The 27,925-nt window shown below is 32.6% G+C and overlaps 1 protein-coding gene across 2 annotated transcripts; it reads right to left on the minus strand.

The window, feature by feature from the left end:
• Positions 1-968: 968 nt before the first annotated feature.
• LOC111004122 (membrane-bound alkaline phosphatase) lies at positions 969-27,133 on the minus strand. Of its 2 annotated transcripts, none has more exons than XM_022274982.2 (8): positions 27,061-27,133; positions 19,139-19,440; positions 12,544-12,736; positions 8,368-8,537; positions 5,558-5,728; positions 4,667-4,832; positions 3,840-4,160; positions 969-3,062 (listed from the first exon to the last, which is right to left on the minus strand). In XM_022274982.2, the coding sequence occupies exons 1-8, from the start codon at positions 27,107-27,109 to the stop codon at positions 2,761-2,763; spliced, it is 1,674 nt and encodes a 557-aa protein (XP_022130674.2). In that variant the 5' UTR covers positions 27,110-27,133; the 3' UTR covers positions 969-2,760. The 2 variants fall into 2 exon arrangements, with proteins under 2 accessions (XP_022130674.2, XP_022130673.2); XM_022274981.2 differs by lacking the exon at positions 27,061-27,133 and adding an exon at positions 24,784-24,901.
• Positions 27,134-27,925: the final 792 nt, after the last annotated feature.

Genomic DNA, 27,925 nt, shown 5'->3' on the forward strand with positions numbered 1-27,925 from the left:
ACGTGACAACGTCATAAGAAAATACTGATAGAATGGTTGCATTTTTCAAAAGAAAATATTAATTTTATTTGTTTGATAGATATTTTGTAATGGTTATAGCGAATTGTCCTCCACGCTGGAAATCACAATTGAATGGACAAGTTGAATTTATTTGTACGCATAAATACGCTTGCACTTCAAGCTTTAATTGGAACGCATCAGAGGTAACGCGCCGCGAGGTAACGACGCGCCGCGAGGTAACGCCGCGCCGCAAGGTAACGCTGCATCAGTTATGGTTTTTCGTGCGTGCAGCCAGCTCCATGGAACTATAAGACGTCATCACGTCAAAAACGGCGGCAAAATCTTTTTTCTCCTAGCAAATACAAGGGTAAAGAAAAGTTCGTACCAATACTTAGAATGTCAGAAACGAACTTGTGAGGCTTTTGGCAATGCGGCTGTCCATGGGTATCACTTTCCATCAAATGAAGCCACACAGGCCTGCCCGTTTACTCCTGTTATATATGTAAATAATATTTTAATTGAGCTATAATCCTATATGTTACTTTGATTCATTCATTATTTTTATTTCCATGACAAGTAGGTGACCAGAACATACATGGTTTTCTTTTATTTAACAGGTTTCCGCTCGATGGTGTACACGCCGTACTAGATGCCCCGATAGACAGAAAGTCCAATGGTACCCAACTGGGGATCGGATCTCAGTATGAGTTAATGTTGATGACCTTACGATGAGAGTAGCACGCTGCCACTAGGCCAACACTGCTTTTAAGGCCAACAATTCTTTTTATGCAATAAGTATATTTAGCCTTTTTATTTTATATAGTAGATGGTGCACATTCTTTTTAGAAAATTTATTTAATGTGAAATAAAAATATACATGTAAGAAGCGATATCTATGAAAGACTGGGATCACTATATGAAACCACAGATATGATATTTGAAGAATATATTATGATTTGCACTATTAATACTAGAGGGCGCTATAATCAGATCCTATCTTTGAACAGTTATGCCTAATTTTACTTTAATTTGCCTAAATGTAAAATCACGGGTCAGTATAAAAATTCCCTATTTAGTGTTCATTCATTTCAAAAATATGCTTACATAATTAGAAGGCTGTTTCAATCAAAATATAATAATCTTTCAAATGGTTCTTCAGTAAAATAGAAAAAGGTGTTTCTTAAAATATATTTTATTAACTATTACTATTTAATACATTATTTAAATCCTGATTATGAATTTTGTATACAATTTCATTTTAGTCAAATTAAAAGATAATTTAGTCATCTTATTGTTGGTTTGGATCATTTAGATATTTACAATTTCAGCACCGACTTAATTCTACAATAATAATATTATAACTTTATATATATATATATATATATATATTTTTAATATTCCAACTTTTAGTCAAATAAATAGTATATCAGCCAGAACTTATTTAAAAGTTTTGGACGTGCAAGTGCGTGCGAGTGTGTGCGAGTGTGTGCTACAAAAACCCCGCGTACTCCTGATTTCCTGGTGAAAATAGTATACATCCTGGATTACCTAGACATATCAATGAATTGGACTGGAAACGTTTTAATTTCGTCTCAAAGCGAGTTGCACCAAACGAATGTATGCATACGCAGACTCGAGTTTTCAAAATTCAACTCGGCTACCCAGTTATGTGTTTTGGTAAAATAAATTTTATTTACTAAACAAATAAGGATAAAATCTTGCTAATATATTGTTTAAAAAAGAACATTTAAAACGCGTTTATTTGTAAATAATTATGCGTTTATTTATAGCATTGTCAAAGTCTTCAAAATAGTTTGAATAAGTGTTAAATGTCATTGCAGTAAATGTTAGGACAACCTATCTTGTATAGCTGCAGGTTTAACCTGAAATCAGGTCAGACATGTGTTACCTACAAGAGCATCATAGAAATCCAGCTTCAGATCGCAACTGAAACAAAAGCGTAGGGGCGGGACCTACGAGACGGTGGATCCCCTATGAATGTATAGGAATAGGGATAGAAATATATTATATTAGGAAATTTCTTACTCTCTAGAGATGAAGACATTTAAAAGATTTTGAGAAAAATTTAGTTCGCTCTAACATTATTTTATAATCAACAATTTAGTTGTTGAAAACGCGTTGTAAATGCTATTTTCATGTCATACTATTATACAGTTCTAACAATAAATTAAGTTTATAGCCTAAATTAACATTATATATACTTACGCTAAATGTATTCGAGATTTAAGTACAATAATATATTATGCCGCATCGTCAAGTTATATAAAACGATCGTATCATTTATTGGATCGCGATTTTCAAGTAAAGTATCGATTACTTAATATAATATGTATAACAAAGTAATTACTGCAGGATCGGCGTGTTATTGATTGTTCAAGTGTTTTAAGTTACTAAAACAAATTGTTGATTCTTTAAGTAAAGAATCAACAATTTGTTTTGACCAATCGTGAAATTGGTCGAAGATTATAATTATTAACTATTGTTTGATCTTTCTTCATGAAACCTTAGAGTTCCTAGCAATACTTAACAAAACTTTTCGTAAACCATAGACTTAGTATATACTGGAGTATATACTAAGTCTATGGCGTATATACGCCAGTATATACTTAGTCTATGTTGTAAACTAAGGGAAAAGAGCCTATACCTGTCACTCGCGTACCTATGTCAAAAACGTGTCAAAATAGTTTGTGCAATGTGTCAGAATCGTACCCTTATAAGATCTAGATGGCGTTGTCTAATCTAACCTAATAATCTAACACAGCCAAGTATCACACAAGTTAAAATTACAAAATACTTATTTGGTTTATTCGCTATACTGTCAGAGGTCCAAAAGGACCTATGACTCATTCTTGGTTCGCAGTTTTCATGTTTTACTTCACCAATACACATAGCGTATGCCATAAAATGCGGAACGACGGATTGTTCATAGCTGGCCGTGAAGAGGTGTTGCCATGGTCCTGATGCGTAAACTGGTACGTCTTCACCTCCATGAGTCTCGGAGTCAAGGGGAACCAGGCTCGGGTAGGAGTAGTCTAATGCTTCTGTAATTAAAAGTATTTTTTAAATATAAAGGATTTTTAATAGTATTTATTGAAACTAAATAATTTAATGTTGTATGTTATTTGATAAGAACGAAAGAATTTTTCTGTTAATTGCCGACAGGTAAGATAATATTAATATTTTCATCATGTACATGGCCATGTTCAAAAACGTATAAAAAGCAAATAGTCAAAGAATGCTAATTGTCGTTTAATGTGTCAACTGTCACTTTGACACACAAAACTGTTAATTACTATTTGGTGTCCAGCATTTAAGAATGCTATTTAAGGCTTGATATCACCTTTTAATCGTGGAGACTAACTCTATTATTAATAAAAGATAAATCCGTATTTTTGCGCAAATTAACCGAAGCAATCTCTTTCTGTCAAAGTGTGTTTACGCTGTCGTGAATAGAGACAGATAAGGAATAGTACTTGATTTCAAATGGTGCAATAAGATTGATTTATTTTTAACTATGTATCGATGTCATTTCTAATGTCAAATTGCTATTTTTTTTATAAACAGACAATCATGGTTTCTATTAATTTACTAAAAACATTTATAAGATTTTTTTATCACATTTATATATGTTATTTATCTATATTATTTTGATTATATTATAATATATTTTAATGTCATTACATAGTGATATGATTATATGATAATGTAATGTAATATGTAACTACTACGTAAAATTCATGAGTGACAGAATATAAGAAGTTTAGATTGTTTTTTTACCATATTCTTGCAAATATATAAATTATTATTAATATACTTACTACTAGAAAATTCACTATGAAGCGTTACGTCCACTCTGCCGCTTTCCTCCAACGACTTGGCCTTCCCATTGGCATAACTTATCGTAGTATAAGGCTTTCCGTCCATGCCTCTCGCTGTATCAACTACTCCTAATATGTCATTTCCTCGTGAGGGATAGCCAGCCACTGTCATAGTGTGGGCATGGTCAGAACTGACCACTATCAGCGTATCTTGGGGGTTAGTTAGGCTCTTGGCTTTTTTCACTGCTTTCGCATATTCCACTGTTTCGTCGAGTGCTAAATGTGCGTAACTGTCGTGGTGTGCGTGATCGATGCGGCCGCCTGAAACGCACAAAATTAATGTTAAAATTGGTTGTTTTATTTTCCCATGATAAGTTGTCTTCTATTGGTCACGGTGAAGACTTTTCATATGCCTTATTGTTTAATATTTTTAACCTTCAGCGCTTTTAACACTACGCAATTGTATTTATTAACATTACAATAGATAGCGTTAATAGAATTTAAAATATATTATGCAAATGCAAAAAATAGTTAGAATTGATTGATTTTTTAGATTGGTTGATTGATCTATTTCAACAGATTTAGTAACATATCGTAAGTAGATGTCTCGTTAAAAACACATATATTTGAGAGTGAATAACTTTCATTTAAAAATGTATATGCTTTTGTTTATAATATATTGTAAACTAACGCACTCATCAGACGTTGTCCTGCATGTTACAAGTGATTAGGATATTGAACAAAGTATGAAAGTGACAAATGCAGCGCCATCTGCCGGCCATCTGATTTGTGAATCTAAACCATTCAGGGAAATAAAAAGATAGTACCTTCAACAAACAGGAAATATCCTTTCTCACTGCGATTAAGCATTTTTATCGCAACCTCCACCATCTCTTCCAATGTCGGCTGATTGGATGCCTGTAGGTGGTAATCCATGTGGTCATCTTGGAAGAGGCCTAACAGATATTCTGGAAGGTCGTCTGAATTGAACACCTGGAAATATTAATTGCTTTACTACTTTCCTTAAAAATCTTACGTCTTAACAGATCAGTTATGATCTTGATTTAAAACATCTTATATCAATTTAAAAGTTGAGCTTCTAGTAAAACGTTAAATAAGAATAAGAAATAATATAAATTAGTTTTTCCGGTATAGTCTTGGATCTCCTTCGTCCATCAAAACTCTCCTACCTTGGGATTTCTAAAGCTTCTCTCCTTTTTTTATAGAACAGTGCATGAAAATCGTTTGACATTGTCCTACTTTAAAAAGCTATTAAAATAAATAATACAGAAATTATGCGTTACACTCGGTAAAAGACTATCACAGAAGCAAATGTTCTATAATTCTTTGATATAATATGTATATTTTTTTGCGCCTGTTATAATTTATATAGCAAGATTGCAGTCATAATTTAAATCGACTTATTTCTATATTTGTAATATAAGTCGAATTTAATTAATTAAATTACACTTAAATCAAACATACTAAATAAATTTTTGATGCAAAATAAATTAGAAGTACAAGATTCCAGATCCCGTTAAATAACTTACCAAAATATAGCATAATTTAAAAGAACTCTATTATATTACATTATTGTGTTTAGAATTCAAAGACACTCTACTAATACTCCTAGTGTTTAAATAATTCCTTCGGAAAGCCTTCCCAAGCACATTGAGACACAAAAACACATGACAATCGCAAAATAAACAATCACATACCTTCATAAGTTCATTTCTATCTGTCACGTATTGATGAGTGGCATTCTTCTCCATCTTATCAACATGCCACATGTCTGTTAAATCAATACCATCTCTGCGTCTTCCGGTATAATTGTTCAAAGGAGTTGTAATATTAGGTAGGAACTCTCGTCTGCCACCTCCAAGAATAACCTGGAATTTTTTGAAATATACTTTCTCCGCAAATAAAAATTCTGTGATCAAATACTATGATAGCTATTTATCTTTATCATAGACATATAAATGTGTCCGGCTCCATTTTTAAGAAACGTTAAACAATTTAACTGTACTGGCTGTATTTTTAATATCTTACATAGACATTTATCGGCCATTGATAAATCAAACGTTTATCCATTGCCTACTGGAAAAAGGAAAAAAATTATATACCTCTCATAATATCTTTTATTAAATTTTTTCTCTTTGATCATTGTTATTTTGTGTGTGTGTGTTTTGTTTGAAAAAAATAATATTTCTATGTCTAAATTTAAAAAATAGCATATACCTTAAACGCGCATCGTGGTATTGTAATTTTGTTTAATCACCTCATAATGATAATACGTATCATGGCATTGCCTTTTCAAAAAGCTATAAAATTCTAATAGCTATTAAATTGACTATCAGAATTTTAATCAGTATTTTGTCCTATAGCGTTTTACTCTGTGCCTGAGGTTGATCTAGAAGGCTGGAGGCTATTACAGAACAAAGGGGCAGTACGATCTCCTGATGTGAAGTGATAAGTATTTATACTTAAAAGTGTTGAGGGGCACTGTAAGGGATCGTTAGTTCGTTGCCGAGTTAAGAATTGGTTCGCTACGAAATCCTTCGAAAAACATATACACGATGCGACAAACACACAATAAAATAAAATTACCAAGAATTTTTGGTACTTAAAGAAAAAAGAAATCATCAGCAAAACAGCGAATTAGATTCGAAAAAGGCAACCAACAATGCTTTCTCTAAAATTAGTTCATTAATTATCCTTATGTCTTGAAATGTTATTAATTATATACAAGAATTGAACTACATCGAAGAAGATAGGATATATAAAACGTAAATAAATAATGTATTGTCTTAGTCAAATCAATTTAAAGAATTTACATTTCGTTTATTTAAAAAATTTCCGTAAAGTAAATAATAAAGTGATTCATTTTGTAACCTTGGTTGTTCAATTTATTAGTGATAAAGCAGCCGATTTAATATAAAAGTAGGTATGATATTGACTTTTAAAAAAGCAGAATGTAAAATTAATAAATTAATTATTCATTTGCAAACGTATTAATAGAAATAAAAGAAAAGTTCTTCAGAAATTCTTTTATTTTAATACCACGTGGTATGTTTTTAACTAAATCACCCAACAATATAATAAAAAACCTTATTTAAAAGCAATATAGATCAAATGTTTTAGCATTAGCTATCTTAACTCTTATGAGACTTTGTAAAGATAGAACAGGACAAAATATTATTTAACTAATTCAGGATTCAGTACATAAGATTTCAATTATTGAGATACGGACAACACATAACGATGACGATATAGCGTATTATATTATGTTTAAGTTAGGTATTGTTCTGACTTATTTAAACAAATGTTCTCTTGGAATATTATACAATTTAAATGAAGCTACAATTTAGGTATTTATAAATAATAAATGTAATTACATCTTATAAAAGTCGTCTATAACACTTTTAAACTCTTTGTTCAATTGTGACTTTTGTAATAAATGTTTTTTTTTATTCATCGTGAAATATTAGCTTTATTTTTAAAACGTCACGAATATGTGCAGCGATAATATCGAAGAAATGGCACAGAGCGATTGAGACCGATTGAGAGAGAGAGTGAGAAAGGGAGATCGAAAGAATACACGCCATTGGTTGAAGTATTCGTTTAGTAGTTACATATTAGAATTTTAAATATTAAAAGTTTTTTGAATTTCGAATTAAGAACTCTTTGGTAACCTAATGTGGTATATTGCATTCATTTGTCATTTGTTTTTGTGAATTGGTTGCAACTTTCTACATTAAGCCGTTTTTCATTTTCTAAATATTTTCAGTGTTAACTAAGTAAAATAAAAAATACATTACGAGCCTTTAAAAGTCATGGGTTTAAAGAAACATAATAATTATTACGATTCAATACCTAATAACATACATGACAAAACAACGTTTGCCGGGTCAGCTAGTATATAATATAGTATACAGTAGCATATCAGTCACGATTATATTGAAATGTTAACAATATCTTTAATACACCATGACATAAGCTGCCTTGAACGGCCATGAAAACAAAATTTCAATACATTAACGTAAATTACTGAAAATTATTTGAAATATTTAAATTAGTATAAACGAGTTTTTATTCTTTACTTTTCGACACAGTTAATGAGTTCGTCAATCCACTTTTGAAAACAGCAGCGTTTTTATGGAAAATACCAATGGTACAAGTTAGATGTGGTATTGTTATTTTTCTGAAGTGATCGCAGATATAATTTATTTTAACACAGATCTAAACAAAATCTATCAAGGTTGCGTATCAACCGACTCAATATCATTTTAAATCAAAGAAAAGTCCGTACAGTAACAATTTGATATTATATGGCTAAGCTAATTATTTTTAGGGTTCAAACTAAAGCCGGTTATGTGTACAGATATTAAAAAACACACATAATTTGTTTTTTTTAATTACATTTTCCTTAAAAATAATAATTCATGTTTGATGTGTAGAAACAAAAGACAAGAGCGTAATGGACATTCATTTGTTTCTAAAACCTATTCAAATTTCGAACAATACATACCTTAAACTGTCTTCCTGGGTTCGCCATTATCAGTTGACTAGCGATATCCTGGCAACCCAAGCTGATGCATTCATCTGGTACGTCAGCATCAGACTCCCAATTCCTCTCAGATGTGTGAGCGAACATGCCGGCAGGAGAGGCGTGGGTTACTCGGGTAGTCGTCACAAAGCCTAATAAAAATTAAATAATGCTTGTTATCACTAGTGATTATAAAACAATGATAACAGTCAAAATCACGGATTTTTATGTAGTTTCCCTTGCCTCTATTTTCGCTAATAGATAAAGTTTGACGAGAAAGGCTTAAGTATAAATTCAGTTCCAGTTGCTTTTTTTTTTGATATACGAGGTGGAAATATTTGCGCATCCCCTAAAAAGTTGCAGGGGTATGTTGGACTCGACCTACACCAAAATCCGCTATCTGCTACAGGAGACTGAGTGAATACACACTAAAACCATCTCGAGAAGTTCTTACAAAGCCGCGTTACAGAGGGTCTGGGGTAGCTGTGGCATTCTACCGGGATGTACCATGTGTCTAGTATGAACACGTATTATCTACGTAATTTGCCAATGTATTGGGCTACTAACATTTTTGAAGATATAGGCATCCGTCTGACCTGAATTTTTTCTTAATATATACATTAGTGACAATTAATTTTTTAGTGTACTTAATTACTATGTTATCTGTTTCGTACATTTGTAATGTAATTAGTTTTGGCTTCGTATATCGAGTTTTCTTTTATAATTGTAACTATGTATAGTTGGATGATTACTTTAAATTAAATTTAAATAATTTATCGTAACGTGTTGATGATCTGGGCGTGGCGTTAGTTCTACATAGAAACAGTCTTAGCCTAAAAATGCAGAAATATTTTTAGGTAATTTCTTATAAAAAGTGGCTACATAGCAGAAACCGCTCCAGTTACGCGATTAACGAAGCAAAGGTTCAAGAATTTCAACTTGGTTTTTAATACCAAATTGAGAAGCAACGTTATGGCACTGCAATTATGATACATTTTAAACATACTAAGTTAAAATGGCGGCCAATCTCAATCGTAGTAGTTTATATGAAAATTAACATGGCCATATTATTTACTATTGAAATTTTGTATGAAGCTTGATATGTATCCAGTAGTCTGTGAATTTGTTAAAAACATAGAAAATATAAATCGTTAATCTTTATATAGTATTAAAGTTTAGTATTAATAATAATCGTGGTGGCGTTAAAACCTTTAGTCTTAGAATCAGATTTCTGAATCTATTTAATAATCATTTATCAGTTTAATAGACAAGTAGGTGAAAAGCCTACAGTGCCTGACACACGCAGTCAACTTTTTGGGATCAAGATTTCCGCGCGGTTTCCTCAGGATATTTGATTTGATTGAACCGTTCAATCAAATCAAATTTCATTTTTTTAGTTTAGATGCGTGTTAGGGCATGATTATGAATGTCAAAAACGTTTACAAAATTCGCGAAAGAGCAAAACTACGCAATCCGTTCACAAAACTACCAGGAGGCCTTGTTCTGAGAAGAACGGGCAAGAAACTCGAGCGAATGATAAGTGCGCACATAGAACGAAAGTTCATTTTTGCACAGCCCGGAATCGTACCTACGACCTCAGGAATAAGAATCTTACTGCATCCACTAGGTCAACACTGCTCTAAAATGTATTTATTAATTTTGTGAAAGACTGACAAATCCGGAATTATCAACTAAAATGATTGCTTAAAAAATTTATTATTATATTGCATCATTATTAATTTCAATTAAAATGAATTTAATTATCATTGGAATTAAATTCAATTGTCTTTAAAACTTTGTTCTAAGATTTTTTTTTTTCAAAAACACATCATACTCATACAATACAATTTATTATTCTCATTTGTAATCCTAGGATGCCGTCATTACCAATGAAAATTAATTACTTTTTGACTGTTTTCGTCTTTAATATCACATTGTCTTATGAGGAAAATTCTTCTATTGTTTTAAAGAAAATTCTAGTAACACAGTCTACACATTAATATTTGAAATATTAATAGAAAAACTGATTTAACAAAACATGTTGTATATTATTTAATAAAACTTCTTAACATTTCTTAGTTTTATTACACTATTTCAACCCTTATATTATGTTAATAAATACAAATATATTAGGTTAACGTTGTCCACGCTAACCATTAAATTGTTGCCGCGATGGTGTTAAAACGTAAGTAACGTTAAATCTTACACCTCTGTTACTTTAAATAAGATTTTTTATAGAAATATTTTTTTATATGTCAAAAATGCATTAAGCCTTGACCCCTGCCGATTGTACTGAGATATGATCGGGTGCTACCTACCTCGTAATCTGACGTCGTCAGAAGAACTACCAAATATAACAGGTAAGATTTTGGTTACATATCTGATAAAGGTAAAACCCTGACTTACATTTCATATGAATCTGATAATGATTATCTTATACTAGCAATCCTAAAGTTGACAAGATTAATTTTGAAACTATTTGTGAAAGATAATAGTCTCAAATAACCTACTACTATGATGCTCAGGCGCAGAATGATCGATACTTAGAAGACATTTTAACTTCCATCTTTACAGTGCCGCATACTTTTCTTGGCCCGCGGCTGAAATTGATACTGACATTTTTAAATGTCAGACTGACATTGTTTATTTACCGTCATTTCTTAGTGCGCACAGTACATAATTTTACTATCTAACAAAAATCCAACTTAAATATATATTTTTATAAGTTTTATAGATTGATAGGTGTCTTAAAAGACATCATAAGTACAGGAAACCTATCAAATCAGTTGTTCCTAAGTTTTGTGTCACATTTATTTAAGCCTAGAACTGTTTCTATACACTAGAATTATTAGGATATTTAAAAAAATATTAAGTTTGCCTGCATGACTTCTAATTATTCCCCAAGTTATAATGGTTAATTTTGTTTACTGGCAATACTAATAACCATGGCAACGACGCTCTTACCGTCCAAGAAAAGTACATGGCACTGAACGTGGATTTTAGTTTTAATTTGTCACACGTCTGACTCAAACACAATTATGAAATGCATACCTCTTTAATATAATTGCAGGAAGCCAATTTCCTTGCATCGTTAGTACACAGGTGATGCGCGATAATTTTAAGTATTTTTGTCAACAGGAGAAAACGAATTTTACACGAGTTAAATAACGATTTAAAATATCATATCTGCATGTTTATAGGTAAAACTTTCGCCGTCGTAGTCACGGTTTTGAAAATCACTGTATGTTAAACAATATTCTATATCGCTTAATTCTCAACGGCAGCTATCGCCAATCGAATTTATTTGGTCACGTGACCATTGGATTAATTAAATAAATGATTCACTATTGCATACGGATAGATATTCCTTTTAATGAAAAAATTTCCTTCTCGTTGCTGGCGTGAAGAGAAGTGGCGTAGCTACCTTGGGTGGCACCCGGTACGAAAGTTGGTGGTTTCACCCCATAGAAAGTAAAAAGCAATAAATTTTATATGATAAAGTATCATTTGTTAAAAGATCGCGATTATGAGACGGGGAATCCCCCACGACAGCGTCAGGCTCTTTTACGGGAATCCCCGAATTCTACATAGAGCTGAGAAAAATGGTAACACCAGATGCGGACCGACCTGCTGCCCCCCCTTTCCTACGCCACTACTTAAGGGCCTTTACAGGCAGTTTTGGCGAGCGAAGCAAGGCCTGAATGAGAGTTTTTCACGCGACTAGCGCAGGGCGTCTCCTGTGAGATTTGAACCTCAGCTTGGGACGTCGCGGGGTTGTCAATCGCCTGAAGGGCAGGACGGAAGCTCACTGGAGTGAGTGAAATACGAAGTAACATGAAGTACGAAGTAAACGAAGCACGAATAACGGATATGTTAATTAAAAATCTTTGTATGCAATTTCGATATCTGTAGCTCTGCTGTCGCAAAATTGGGATCGCGTGTTACTCAAACATTGAAAATGTATTGGAACTGGATTTTTATGCCTCAAGCATCGTTATTGGAAGTTTTTTATATAGTACCAATACCCTGAGTTTTATAGAGTCCGATATAACGACTTATTTAAGAAAGCACTGAAGAAAAATATTATCCTTCTTAGATAGAAAAAAAAGGTCAAACTTTGAATTTTATCTTTGAACTTTAATGCTATCTTACACTTACCAACATCCAATCCACTGGCCAAAGCCCATTGGCCGATAGATGGCGCCCAGTTGCCTTTATGGAGCTGGGAGAAACAGGACCCTCTTGTGACGTTTCCATCAAGACCGATCACTCCATATTTGGTCTTCACTCCAGTGAGGTAAGACGTGGCTGTGCAAGCAGAGTCAGCCACTTGAGCATCAATGCAGTATGTCTGAAAGTAATATTTGATTGTTAAATGTGCAAGCTACATAAATGACGAGAACTATCTATTTAAATCATTCCTTATAGTAAAAGTCAAAGTCAAAATTTATTTATTCATATAGGTAACATAATGTACACTTATGAACGTCACAAAAAAGAAATATTAAATGAATCTAATTTTACATTTACTGCCAGTTCTCAAATCAAGGTAAATATGATGAATGGAAGATAAGAACTGGCAATAAACTCTCCGCCTCTCTTTTTAATCGCCAAGTTTTTATATTATACTGTAGTATAATATAAAACTGTAGATCATCAAAGGGTTGGTTATATTGTACAAATAATATTAGCACAAATGAACAAAATATAGAACTGTACTGGTATATTTATTTACATTTTCTTACGGCTTTTAATAATTACAGGAATCATTTTTGCTATCGGTTTGCTTGTTAAGTTTATGTTTAAAGAACTTTATTTCTCATTACAAAAAAAATATTTTATTTACATGAGAAACTTAATATTAATAAAGATATAAACACGAGTGAGATACATGTCGCCATTAGCCGTCTCAATTTTAGTCTATGTTCACACTAATATGCATCTTTAATGCCTTTTTGAATTTGTCAAACACACCAATATTGCGAATTTTAGAGAATTGCGTGTAGTTGTGTTTTTGATTTTTGATAGATTAGCTACTATGGACAGAGTTATTGAAAAATTTTAAAGTTTGTTTGTAACAATATTATAGTAGTACTTACTATAAAATAGTATGTATACAACTTTGTTTACATAAATTTTCAATTTCGAAACGTTAAAAAATCGTTTCTACATTAATAGTTATAAATTCACGTTTAAATATAAAAATATTTAATAGTACTAACGTGATGTAAGACAATTTTAATAGCGAATGAAGTTTAAAATATTGCTATGAAATAAAATGGTATATATAACAGAGACATTTAAAATCTATATAAAAAGTTTAACCTTGAAAATTATCATTAACCAAAGAAGAAACCATAGAAAAACAATATTTAAAATGCTGATAATTCACGTATATTTGCTTTTAGAATAAATGTCCATCACTATGAGAGCAAATAGTGTCCGAATGTCAAAAATAGTTGACATCTCGACAGGTAGATGTCAGAGACATTGTTCCTTCAACCTTGGGAAATGTATTGTTTTGATTTCCTAGTCAATTTCCTTCCTTTCAATGGCATTGTTAAGTTACGATATATATGATTATAATATTATCCTGTTGGTTTTATTATTGACCACAAATAACTAATTTAAATAAAGCCTTACAAAATGATTATTATTATTATTATTTTGTTATCCGCACCAATATTATGTGAATTCAGTCACTATGCCGTCTGAAGTATATCTGAACCAATTTGACTTAGGGTCCTTCTAGATAAGCGTCCGATTTTTCAAAGGATGGCAACGCACTTGCGAGCTTTATTATTGACCATAAAAATCTAATTTGAATAAAGCCTAGCAAAAAGATTATTATTATTATTATTTTGTTACCAAAATTATGTGAAATCAATTGGTGGCACACTGAAGTATTTTTGAACCAATTTGACTTAGGGTCCTTTTTCATAAAAGCGTCCGATTCTTCAAGGGATAGCAACAAGCTTTCTGGTGATGTGAGTGTCCATGGGTGGCGGTATCACTTATCTTACTTACTTAACACAATTAATCAGGTGAAATCCTGCCCCTGTATCCTTCATAAAAAATACTAAATTAGAACTCAATCGCGAAATAGATTGTTAACGATTTTACGTTAACAACACGTTACGTTTACGTTACGTTTACGTTAACAGTAAACGTATAAAAAGGTAACATTTTACGTTTCTATAAGTTCAATTTGGAATTGCCTATTAATATTTTTGGAAGTCGAATCGATTTGAGAAATTGTTACAGCACCATTGATGCTTACATATCACATTGTTTAACGCACATGGCAGAGAGAAATAACGTGATTTAGATTAGCACAAAAAGCGTTCCTAATATTTATATAAGAGGTCTAACACGACTAGTATAGCCCATGGGACATTAAAAAGTCCATACTTTTAAATCACTTTGACTTTTATTTTTTCTTTGTATTTGATGGGATATGTTTAATAGTTGAACAGTCGAAAAAAACCTTTATAAACAAGGTCCCATTGACAAAAGCCGTCAATTATTTGGGGGGGTTTTATAATGTACGGAAGAATACGTGCGGCCTTTAAGATTACCTTGGACGTGACATGACGGTTCAGTCCGTGACACCGCTGGTTGCGGTTGGCTGCTTTTCATTAATTATCGTTTATACTATTACTAGTCAGCGTAGAATTAGACTCGTTGTTTGTACAACGTACTATACATTTCAATATATATACGCAGAATAAAAAAAACTATTGAACCGGTACTGCTACCACCTCGTAGGTCTGGTTGTGGGGAACATTTTAAGCTATTGCATAGATTTTATCGCGGGCTTTGAGCGCGGCGACTGAATCAAGAAATTCCGTAACGAAAAAAACCTAACACGATAACGTTATCGTGTATATTAGGTGCAGCCGGTACGCGTTAGAGTGACACAGACTATATAGGCGTGTTTGTTTGGTAGAGTGGTAGATTGAATTAATATCAAAGAAAAAATACTGCATAAATAAAAAGTAAATAAATGATTATAATTGCATAAGTTGACTATAAATACTATGCTTTACAGCGGCAGTCCCCAAGTGCCACACGTGTTTTTTTTTCTAACAGACAAGTAGTGATGCTGTGATAGACGCCGACGTGTTTGGGTTTATTATTATTTACTTATTGGGCATGCAGTTAACGATGTTTTCCTTCACCGTTCGAACCTGTTAAAGGCACAAGACAGCAGGTCTATTGGTGCACAGCCAGGCATCTACGATCACATGATGAGAGTAGTAGATCAACCTATCTGAAGAAATAGTTCCTTCAAAATACTTTGTATGAAATTATTTAATTTAAGTTGCGTTCATTCCTTTTATAAGAGCAATGGCCTAGTGGCTTCAGCGAGCGACTCTCATCCCTGATCTAGTAGATTCGATTCACGGCTATGTAACAATTGACTTTCTTTCTATGAGCGCATTAAACATTCACTCGAGTGGTGAAGGAAAACCTCATGAGGAAACCGGCTTGCATTAGACCCAAAAAGTCGGCGGCGTGTCAGGCACAGAAGGCTGATAAACAACTCCACTATTTCATATGCAAATAATCATGAAATTGATACAGAAATCTGAGGCCCAGACCTAAAGAGTTTGTAGCGCTTTTGAATTATTTGGTTTTTTTTGTGACATCGACTTGTATTTATTGGTTTTAGAATGGACCACGTTTTGTTTTATTATCGGTTTGTGATTTAATTTTTCCAATTAGAAGTAAACATCGTACATCTTATTTATTTATGTTAATGCTATTGAACTAGCTAAAACTATTTAGACAGTTTTCTTAGAATTGTTTTCCATTAGTCTTAGTTCCTTTTATTTAGTTTATATATTAATTACCTACTTTTGTTTTGTTTTACTTTAAATCACTCCTTATATGTAGAAAAGCCCTAGGTATCACTAAAAGTATATTTAGTAACATTACAGCATAAACTTGTTTAGAGATAAATTTAATGAATTTTGAACAATTTAGTTAACACAACAAACCGTATAAAAGTACGCTAATCTTCCAATCGTTGCCAAACCGTATAAAATCTAGTTCCATGAACATCATGTCATGCACAATATATATTGTGATACAAAATTATGACTACATATTTGACTATTAATTATAGTTACTATTACGACATATACCTAACACTGAACAAATTATTAACTTAAAAGAAATAATGTTGAACAATATTCGGTCGTAGATATATTCGGTAATGGGGTGATCAGTTTTAAATAAAACGTTGTTAAGTGCCTCGTACCTAATCTGCTGTTTTGATGGGGGTTTTTTTTATTTTTTAAAAATATTTTATATGTTTTAATTAAATTTTCTTTGTTAACATTTATGTTACATCTTAAATTGTCATACATTTAAGATAAAAATTGTAACATATGCCATACAAATGGTACTATGTATGATGTGGTAAAAATTTTTTGATAAATATATATAATAAATTTGCTGTAAATATTATACAGTTGTTCTAAGAAATAACTAGTGCTTTATCATCCTAGTTACCAATGCTATTTACTGAATTATGTACATAAGTAATTGAATACTTCCGACGACAATACAGTTTAGACAAATTTTCAAGGAACACAATGTTTGTCTTACCATGTTTTCATTATACACGTTCGTAAAAAGCTGTACAAAACTGCATCCTTCACGCTCTTAACAATTCAAAGAATATATTTTAGTACAGTTATAAACCGGTATTGGCAACTTTCGGATTATGAAACGAAAGATTGTGACATCAATCAGTCGTTGACACGGCCAAAAAATCTGCAAAAAATTGGTACCGATTCGACGATTACATGATTCGGCGAAACAGTGTGACGATTTTAAATATCTTGTTTGACAACAACTGGATTTGAATTTAACGTAACTGCCAATTTATTATTGTGTCAGGACCTTTATTTTTAAAAGCTATATTAATATGATAAGGATTTAGATAAACACTTTTTTAACGGATTGAAGTTATTGTATTATTGTAAACTTATAATTATTTAAACATAATTTTAAATTTAACCGACGTTTCGCGTACTTTACAGCGTGCGTGGTCATGTGGTCAGTTTACAATAATACATAACTACAATCCGTTAAAAAAGTGTTTTTCTTTAAATGTGTAAAAGTTATGTTAATAAAAGACAATACTATAATAAGGATTTTTCAATAAGAGTTGAACTTTGTTAGCCCAAAATCCTTCTTTTAACGTATATACCTAGTACGTACTCGCCAACGGAAACATGAGGTTTACCATCCACCATTACCGAGACGCCATGGCGACGTGGCCAACTAGTTCGTATTGAAATGTTTGCCGGCTAACCCCAATAACCTTAATCCATTTATGACCATCTGAGATAGACATCATACATAACATATCCAAATATTGATAAAAGTGTGCCAATCATCAACGACAATATGCGATAGTTTCTTGTTAGGTGTGGCTGTTATTATTATTACTATGCAGGTTAAGGATACTGTAAATTCTCTTTATATTTGCGTAATATTAAAATACCCGACTGGAATTCGAATCTCCCCATCAGAATCCTGATAATTGGAAAGCTGAGTTTTGCCTATTTTTGATTAAGACAATGTATTTTTTAATTGTCATTGCAGTTATCAATGCAAATAAGTCATGTTGCTAAAACAAATAGCTCTAAGAAAACCGATATGCTAATCTAAAGACACTTGTCACTTGTTAAATTTTCCTCAACAGTTCAATCGTATTCATAAACGGGTAAAAACCTGCCGACCGGTATTGTGTGACCTTTCTGTCGGATTTTAAATATGCAGTTGTGAATAAGGATATTTGTTAAAAAATGTCTACGCTAAGGCAAGCACCAAATAAAGTTAATATTAAAAACACCCGACGCGTAACACGTCATTTGTGAAATAGTGTATTGGAAGCGGTGAAATGTATTTCTTGTTTTTTTGGAAATAAAATGTGACATAGAAAAAGTCCCTGGACACGATGGCAGTAAATAATAAATAATAAAAAAAATATTAAAAACAAGAAATAATTATGTAACTCCCAGTGTTTTTGCCACATCAAAGTATCTCAGAGGTACTATACTTTTTCTTAAATGTGATTCAAAAATACGTTCAAAAACAGTAAATTCATCAAGACTTGATGACCTTGAAATACCAGATCAGATCTAATCAATTATAGCTAAGAACCAGCTTTATCATGACAGCTTTTTAACAAACAAAATCGCATCATAACTTCTATTGTTCGCAGCCAGTTCACAGTCCTCTTTTTTCAGCGGTGTTTATTGTATTATTATTTAATCAGATGTGTATCGATTTAGGTATGGTATGTGTATACATTAAACTAAATTTTATAAAAAAACAAGTCTTGGTGTTTTCAATGGATAAAGGCACGTCGCTAAAGATATTTTTTGTTAATTATTGCTTTAGTTTAAATTAATGATAAGCTATTAATAACATTATTTTATAATTCGTGATAATTCTGAATACCGAACGTCAAAGTATTATGTATGCAGTGTTTTGACATAGGAAAGTATTAGTAGGACTTCTAGACTATTCGGTGCGTTAGGTACCATTTAGTACACCAGACAGGAGTAGTTAGTTTAGTGAAAGATTGACGTTTCTAAGGCGTCTGAATTAGTTTAAATTTCTTATATTTTAAAGAGCGCATCGTGCAATCAGTCTTCTGACTATGAGCAGATAAGTTGTAGGAGGATTTGCATTTGAATTAGTTTCTAAATCAAAGAATTGTAAGACTTACCCGGGCCAATCCAGACACCGGAAACTTTTCGAATTCCAGTGTATTGTCTTCTCCTAAGTTTCTCTCCATTTGTCCACCAAAAGTTCTCGCAGCCATCACAGTCGCCAGTGACATACCATCGCCGATGAAAAGTATACCATTTTTGGCTTTGTTGGTATTTATTTTCTCTTTCAGCTTAGCTTTAAGGGTGTCGGCTGCAGATTTTTTCCAGTAAGACCCGTGTTTCTCCTCTGCTGGAATGTAGGATGGGCTCATGATGGTGTCCAGGATTTTCTTGGGCTTCGGCGTCGAGACGGCATCTTCTGTAAACATAATATTGAATTTCCTTTAATTTATTATAATATAAGTGAAATTTTTGTACAAAAAGAGGGTAAAATTTATACGGATAAAACGTCACGAATATGTACTGCGTTTTTGTTGAAGAAAAGGAACAGAGCGATTGAGACCGATTGAGAGAGAGTGAGAGAGGGAGATCGAGAAAAAAAAACGCTGGTTGATGTATTCGTTTAGTAGTTACATATAAGAACTTTTGATGGCAATTCTATATGTATGTATAGAATATTGCTTTATTAAAATATATTCGTAAATATTATTTAGGCATACAGTAGAGTGCAAAGTAAAGTTTACTGTTTATTTGGATTATCCAATTTTGGGCCAAACATAACTAAATATGTTAATTTATTATATTTAAAAACATATTCATGTTAAGAAAAATACTGAATCATACAATGTTGTACAATGTACCAATACAGAGATAAATTTTATCTGTTTCACCATTCGATGTTTAAGATATCGGCACGTTCCTTTACAAATGTTATCCTCATAATGAAGTGATTTGTATAACTAATAAGTTGTCGATTATTGAACAAATTGTTGTCGAAGTACTAGAAATATATTTTCCTCAATATTTTAAGGATAATTTAAGAAATATTGCGAAAATCGAGTGAGGCGAAAGAAGAGATCGTGAGAATAGCTGTCGGTCCTATCGTCGTCTTCTTCTTGTCGTCTGCAATCGGAGAATGAGAGAGAGACTTCTGTATCACATACTTGTTTTCATACACATCTCTAAGACCGATTAGTTATAAAATGGCCGTAAATCGGCTATTATGTTTATACTAGCCGATTTATGATAAAGTTTGATGAATAAAGTTTTATTACCTTTAATATTCTAAGAAAATACAAATTCGACAAAAGTATAATTCATGCTATCAAAAATGTAACTTGTAAAAATCAGTCTCGCAACTTCTACCAAAAAAGTTGTGAGATCGTAGGTTCCTGTCGCTTTTTATATTTAAATATAAAAATTAGGTATTTGTTTATCAAAGTAATTTATATGTATATCTTTTAAAGTAACTAAAATGTTTCATATTTTCAAAAAAATAGATCTTAAATAAAAAAATATTTTGTAAATAGAAATCTAACGTTATCAATCGATACTGTATTTTCGGAAGCTCGTATCCATCGCGAGTACGCTACTGGTCTTTAGAAATGTATGTTTTAAAAATCATTAATGGTTGTGTCATTAGAGTAAGGACACTACATACAAATTTATTAACATTTATTACGACGCATTGGAGCAATCAATATGTATTTTTTATCTAAAATAGGTTTTACATTAATTATGGTTCAATGAATTTCTGTGTATTTTTTTATATATCATTAATGTTATTCTAGATTATTAAGCAATTACTTTAATCTGTAGAATAAATTATGCAAATTTATTTTAATGAGTTACTACTAGTATAGTCTTTTAATGAGAAAATACTGATGTTTCGATTACTGAACAAGTATGCACAGAAATGTCCTATGTAATGCTATTTATGGAATAGAAAATTAATTCGTTTTAACTGTAGTAATTAAATACGAGCTAATGTTTAAAAAAACTAATTAAGTATTTTGATGTACTTAGTCTTAATTAGTTTAAATTAATTATCACCATTTAAAAATGTTTCCGTATTATACGTTTCGCGATCTTGCATTTCTTTGTGATTTTTATGTTTGTCTGTTATTGGGTTGCCTAGAAAAATTCGATTAGTAGCAACATTATGCACTTCCTTTTTCATCATATTATTTTGTGCAATGAAGTTTAGTAAATTCGTCGGCTTCGAATATGATATTTTTAGTAGATTAAAATGCATTGTGGTTTCCTCAAAAAGGATATATAATATATATATATATATATATATTTTTTTTAAAGCTTCCGAATAAAAAATATATTTTTCAAAAATAAAATATGTTAAAGTTATTTATTGGAGAAATATTAATTAATTACATAGTATTGATGATTGAGTATTATTATTATTTCCCTTTATTAATGAACAATTAAGTAATGTTACAATTATAAACTTCGCGTTGCGCGTATTGTCTCCTCTGTCTTTCAATTTCTTTTTTTTATATTAGAGGAGGCTGGAGGCTCAACCACCTACCCTCATATAGCCAGAAGGCAGGCAGGTGCGGCTTACTATTCTGGTGGGTAACTATAACACCTTCCAAAAATTAAAACCGGGAAGAAAACTAAAATGGCTTGGTGGACCGAAGAACTACAGGTGCTCAAGAAACAGGTTGAGACTAGAAAGAGGAGGATAAGATGTGCCGCAGCACGCAGAAGGCCAGAGGTCGTAGGTGAATACCTTACATTAAAACAAGAGTATGAAAACCGGATCAAACAAGCCCAAACTGAGAGCTGGAAGAAGTTCTGTGAGAAACAGGAAAAAGAGACAATGTGGGAAGGTATATATAGAGTGATAAGAGGGACAGTGACCAGAGTCCAGGATATACCACTTTGCAGGGACGGTAGATATGTTAGTGAAAGGGAGTCAGCGGAGACCCTGGCAAGAACTTTCTTCCCGGAAGATACTAGTGAGGATGAAACTGAAGACCACGAATTGGTAAGAAGAAGAGCAAACACAGTAAACAAAGAGGAACATAACTTAGTCTATGATACCCCTTTCACAATGACTGAACTCGAAACTGCCGCTCTCAGTTTCAACCCCAGAAAGGCCCCCGGAGAAGATGGCATAACGGCGGACATAAGTTGGCACGCGATAAACGCGGCGCCTAACTTATTCCTCACCGTCCTAAACAAATGCCTGGAGCTAGGGTACTTCCCCAAATTGTGGAAAATTGCTACAATAATTGTATTGCGCAAACCGGGTAAGGCCGATTATTCAAACCCGAAGTCTTATCGACCCATAGGCTTACTACCTCTTCTAGGTAAAGTATACGAAAAGATGCTAATCGTTCGGTTAAAGTGGCATCTAGTCCCGAAAACCTCGAAAATCCAATACGGATTCATGCCCCAGCGGAGCACTGAGGACGCCCTATATGACGCAGTCACACATATACGCGCAAAGCTGAAACAAAAGAAGATACTAACCATCGTATCACTCGATATAGAGGGCGCCTTTGACAGCGCTTGGTGGCCGCAAATTAGAGTCCGCCTGGCAGAAGAACAATGCCCATTAAAACTAAGGAAAGTTATGGATAGTTACTTACATGAAAGACAAATTAAATTAACCTACGCTGGACACACGGTTGAAAAAGTTACTAACAAAGGCTGCGTTCAGGGTTCAATAGGGGGACCAACAATGTGGAATCTAATATTGGACCCGCTCCTCCAGGACTTGCAAAATAGTGGTGAGTACGTCCAGGCTTTTGCGGATGACATCGTTTTGATAGCGGAAGGAGAAACCGGTAGCGAGATCCAGCAGAAACTCAACCTAACATTGAACCGGATACATAGATGGGGTATCCTAAACAAACTGAAATTTGCGCCACACAAGACCAAAGCCATGGTGGTGACTCGCAAACTAAAATATGACACCCCACGGCTAAATATGAATAATGTACCGATACAGATGGATAACCACATCCGAATCCTCGGAGTTGATCTGGATTCTAGACTCACATTCAACAGACATGTGGAGAGAGTATGCCGGAAAGCCATTCAGATATATAAACAGCTGGCTAAAGCCGCGAAGATCGAATGGGGACTAAACCAGGAGGTTATCGCGACCACGTACACTGCCGTTATTGAACCAATCGTAATGTATGCGGCCGCGGTGTGGGCTCCCGCGACAAATAAAATCTGTGTACGGAAAAAACTAAACCATCTGCAAAGGGGCTTTGCCCAAAAAATTGCCAAAACTTATAGGACGACATCGTTACACGCGGCAACCCTACTGGCCGGGATACTTCCTCTAGACCTACGTATTCAAGAAGCCGCTGCCTTATACGAGATAAAAAGGGGAGTCAGCACGGAAATACTGAAGGAGGGCGAGGAATTAGAGAAGAGAGTGCGATATGTGGATCTCCCACACCCGGCGAAACAAACAAAACTTGACTATAAGATGCTCACAAATCCGGAAGAAATCGCAAGACACGGCGGCACACAAATCTATACGGACGGCAGCAAAACAAGTACAGGAGTGGGCGCCGCTTGGACAGAATGGAAAGATGGAATGGAAATAAACAGCAAGAAAATGAAGATGGCGCCCCACTGCACAGTATTTCAAGCCGAACTGATGGCACTACGGAACGCGACTAGCCACGTGGATAAAAACAAGCGCGACGTTAAAATATACAGTGACTCAAAGTCAGCACTAGATGCTATAGTGAGTGGACGATCTCTCGATCCCCAGGTAGCCGAGATCCGCCGGAGCCTGGAAGAGTGCCGGAGAACAGGAACTCATATAAGCCTCTTCTGGATAAAGGCGCACGTTGGTACGCCGGGGAACGAGAGAGCGGACACATTAGCAAAAGAAGCGTCGGAAAAACTAAGGTCAGAACCTGAATACGCTGCATACCCCCTGTCATATATTAAACATCAGATAAGGCAAAGGACTCTGGAGGTATGGAATGAGCGCTACCTGGGGGGTGAAACAGCTGGAACTACAAAATTATTTATAGGCAATGTTAAAACTGCGTATAAATTGGTAAAAGAGAAGCGTTTCACACCCCAGATGGCGCAAATTCTAACGGGGCACGGAGCCTTTGCATATTACCTGCACAGATTTAAAATTAGGACAAGCCCAACATGTGCCTGCAGTAATGAAGAGCAAACAGTGGAACATGTGCTTCTACACTGCCCTATATTCGCATCGTCCAGGCACGACCTGGAGCAACAAATACAGATGACTGTAGACCGTAACGGCCTGCAGGACATATTAATAAAGCACAGACCGTGCCTGGAACGGTTCTGTGAAAAAATAGTTGTATATATAAAGGCGGCAAATAAAACAGAAAGAGCGGGTCTCGCGGGGAATTGCGCCCCGGCTCGCCCATGAATATTGTTAATAAAAATATTACCGATGTAGTCGGGGCGTAATTCCCGACGCGTTAAATAATATCAGTGAAATATAAAGTCCCTGGACACTATGGCAGGGGAGTAGAGTGAAAATTATTAAAAAAAAAAAAAAAAAAAACACCTTGGTAGTAATTCTTTAAGAATATTTACTATCAAGACATATGTATTGGCATATAAAATAGCAGCGACAAAACCTGTTACCTTTAATCGATAATAATAAAGTTGTTTTAAAAGGGAACGTATACAAATTTAACATTTACTTTACATTTTGGAAATAAAAGCGGATAATTAAATTTCGCCATTTATATATTTTACATGAATTGTATAAAATATAACCTACCTGAATAAACTGTATAAATAAATACAATTTGTATAAAAACACTCGCGAGCAACATTTTCGTTTGCGTCCGTGCGCCGGCGCACGAATTATTGTACTACACCTTATTTCGTTGACTCCTGCGCATTACCTTAACTCGCTAAGATATTACATTTTAATTACCTAATATTACCATTCGATTTTCCATTTTAATTAGCAACGATACAAAAGTAGATTATTATAATAATAATAACAAATTAAAGAATTAATTAATTTTAATTTATAAGATAATTTGAAGTCCTTGAAATTACAAGAGACACGTATACGAGTAATTATAATAAGACCAAGAATTGTCCACATTTCTGTAAATAACAAAGGATTTATGTGTTATTTATTTATTATTTACTTATTTATGTCCCTAATATTGGTACCCGTTGAAACCCGTTTTTCGTTATTAATTAACCACTAAACCAAGGAGGTGGAACATTTTTTTAAACAATCATATTATATTATATATATAGATAATATAGAATAAAATCCTAAAGAATGGATCTCCGTATAGTTGTTTCACACGTGCCGCATCTTATCGACTTTATCTGCTTACATATGATAATTGCCTTATTGTAAACACAGATTTTCTTCATCATTGTATTAATAAATTGGATTAAATGTAATTAAAATTATTTTAGAGATATAGCACTTGTACCTTAATAAAGAATATAATATGTACCAATATTAATAAAAATATTTGTATTATTCTCCGGATAACTACTGGATTTAAGAAAACTTTAATTAATACAATGCTACATAGTTCCTAAATACATTGTTTATACAATTTCCCTGCAAAACTGTAATACGCTATTTATAAAAAAATATGATTTTGTAAAACTCATGAATAATATGTAAAAGAAATATACATACTATGAAATATGTTTAACTAAAAATATTGTTTTATTATATCGATTGGTTTAGTTCAGTTAGTAGGAAGTTTTATATCTTCTTATATATATGTGCAGAGCGCCTTTTATCAAAGTTTTAAAAATACATTTTTTAAGTCGATTATTAATTGACACATCGTTTCTTTTACACCCATTAATCTGATTCCGAATTTAATATTAAGGTTACTACCACGTACTATAAGTAATAATCCTATTTCCAGTAAGTCCAAAAAAAAATTTTTTTTTTCACTTCATTGCTTTGAGTTGCTTAATTCAAGTAACTATAACGTAAACACTGATAGCTTACTGATAGCTAAGACAAGGTTTAACGCCTAATAAGATTGCTTTGATTTAACAGAAAGGTAGGTACTTGTGAGAACATCATTTGTGAATTTATTCAATTTAAGATTTTTTTCCACATCTGTTTTTGCATGTCAGTTGATACAAACACGTGATTCTCTCGTGCATAAAGATAAATAAGGAATTTAACATGTCAACATGTCCGATGTGTGTATATTTAATTATATAAATAAATATATTATAACTATCTGTAATATATGATAATATAAATACCTTAACAGATATTTCGATGATTACAAAAAATGTTCTTTGATTTGATGATTTTTGTCTAACTATATTTTTATTTTAATAGTTCGTTATACTATAGTTTTAAAAAAGACCTTAATAGAGGAGTATTTATAACATTGTTTGCCTTAATCGGTGGAGAGAGATATTACAAATTACATTTTAATTTTATCTAACGAAAAAAGGTTTCTCATAAATTAATTTAATGTGTAATTATCATGTTTATATGTGGCTTAAAAGAATTAACTTGTTTGAGGAAAACTAGTTGTTTTTCCATTTGCAGTAAGCATTTTTTGTATCCTACGTTGATAATATTATTTTTTTGGAAATATATAAATACTTTTATGGGCATAATGTCGTGTAGATTTTGAAATCATTTGTTTCAGACAAACAAAATTCTTTCCTCTATGTAAGTATATATTACTCTGATCATTACATAGGGAAGAGTGAATAGAAATTATTAAAAATAATCCTCCACATTTTTATCATAAAGCAATCATTTTAATAAATTTGTCAGTAAAGTTTGTATCGAAAAATTAAATATGTATAATATTATAGATGAGATGTAAAAATATTTTGACAAAAGGATTGAGTCTATAGATAATAACTTTATATATTTCTGCTTCAGACTAATTCTCAAATTTGCGAATTAACTTTGCGCGCGGAAAAATAATCTGGGCCGTTTCTATAATAACACACGCTAAATCGCGGGAAAAAGGCGTGATAAAAAAACGTCTAGTAATTCGTAAAATAACCTAACCGTTAAATATGTACATACCATAAAAGCCTAATACCGGCACGAGTACGAAAAATAAGAGCCAAGACATGTCGAATGTGGGCGTGGTCTTGTACTGAATGTTATCTCAACTCACCACCGCTTTAATACTTAAGATAATTATAAACAGGATGATAATTGTTAAACGAACACCTTTGACCGCATTATCAACATATTCTATAAAGCATTCGTCCTGTTAAAAACAAAAAATAAATTTGAAAACAAAAATAGGTATACTTATAACATATATTGTTATTGATTCAAAAACCATAAATATAAAGACACATGGAAAACGTTATGAACTACATATTGATGCACAATATTAGGAATCCAAAATAATTTCACATTTATCTTGCTGATTATGTGAAATTAGTTTAGTACAAGTACACAAAAATGGAACTCGTTTTTTTCTTCAGATTTATGTCAAAATACTTTTATTATGAATTCTGCTGTTATTATACAAATTGTGAAAGCTATTCACATAATAATACGTTAATAACCTATTTATGAACATATATACATATATATGTACATAGTAATACGTATACATAGTAATACGTATACATATTAGTATTTTTATTTCGAATAGTGTCTAGTGATTTTTAAATTAAGGATGATGATTTAAAATTTAAAGGATCCTTAATCAGAATGTTAATGACTACTGTTAACGTTAACGTTGAGCTATGTACAAAATTTTTATTCATATTTAAGTTTTATTTAAATATTTAATTATACTAATTATATAAAGATTACTTGAACACTCTGTATATAAAATATCACCACGCTAAACTCCCGTGGGCATTATACGGATAGGCCGCTGACGTAAACTGTTATCTGACATAATTTAAATATTTTTAACCATGTGTTA

The sequence above is a fragment of the Pieris rapae genome, chromosome 4, assembly GCF_905147795.1.
Source record: "Pieris rapae chromosome 4, ilPieRapa1.1, whole genome shotgun sequence".
NCBI lineage: Eukaryota > Metazoa > Arthropoda > Insecta > Lepidoptera > Pieridae > Pieris > Pieris rapae.

Bases quoted from the DNA above. Each gene is read 5' to 3' on its own strand.
- LOC111004122 (XM_022274981.2), bottom strand. From the start codon at position 24,838: ATGTTGCTCGCGAGTGTTTTTATACAAATTGTATTTATTTATACAGTT. The intron at 12,737-19,138 runs GTAAGTCTTACA...TATTACTTTCAG, and splicing joins CGGTGTCTGGATTGGCCCGG to ACATACTGCATTGATGCTCA. The intron at 4,161-4,666 runs GTACTATCTTTT...TGTGCGTTTCAG, and splicing joins ATATTTCCTGTTTGTTGAAG to GCGGCCGCATCGATCACGCA.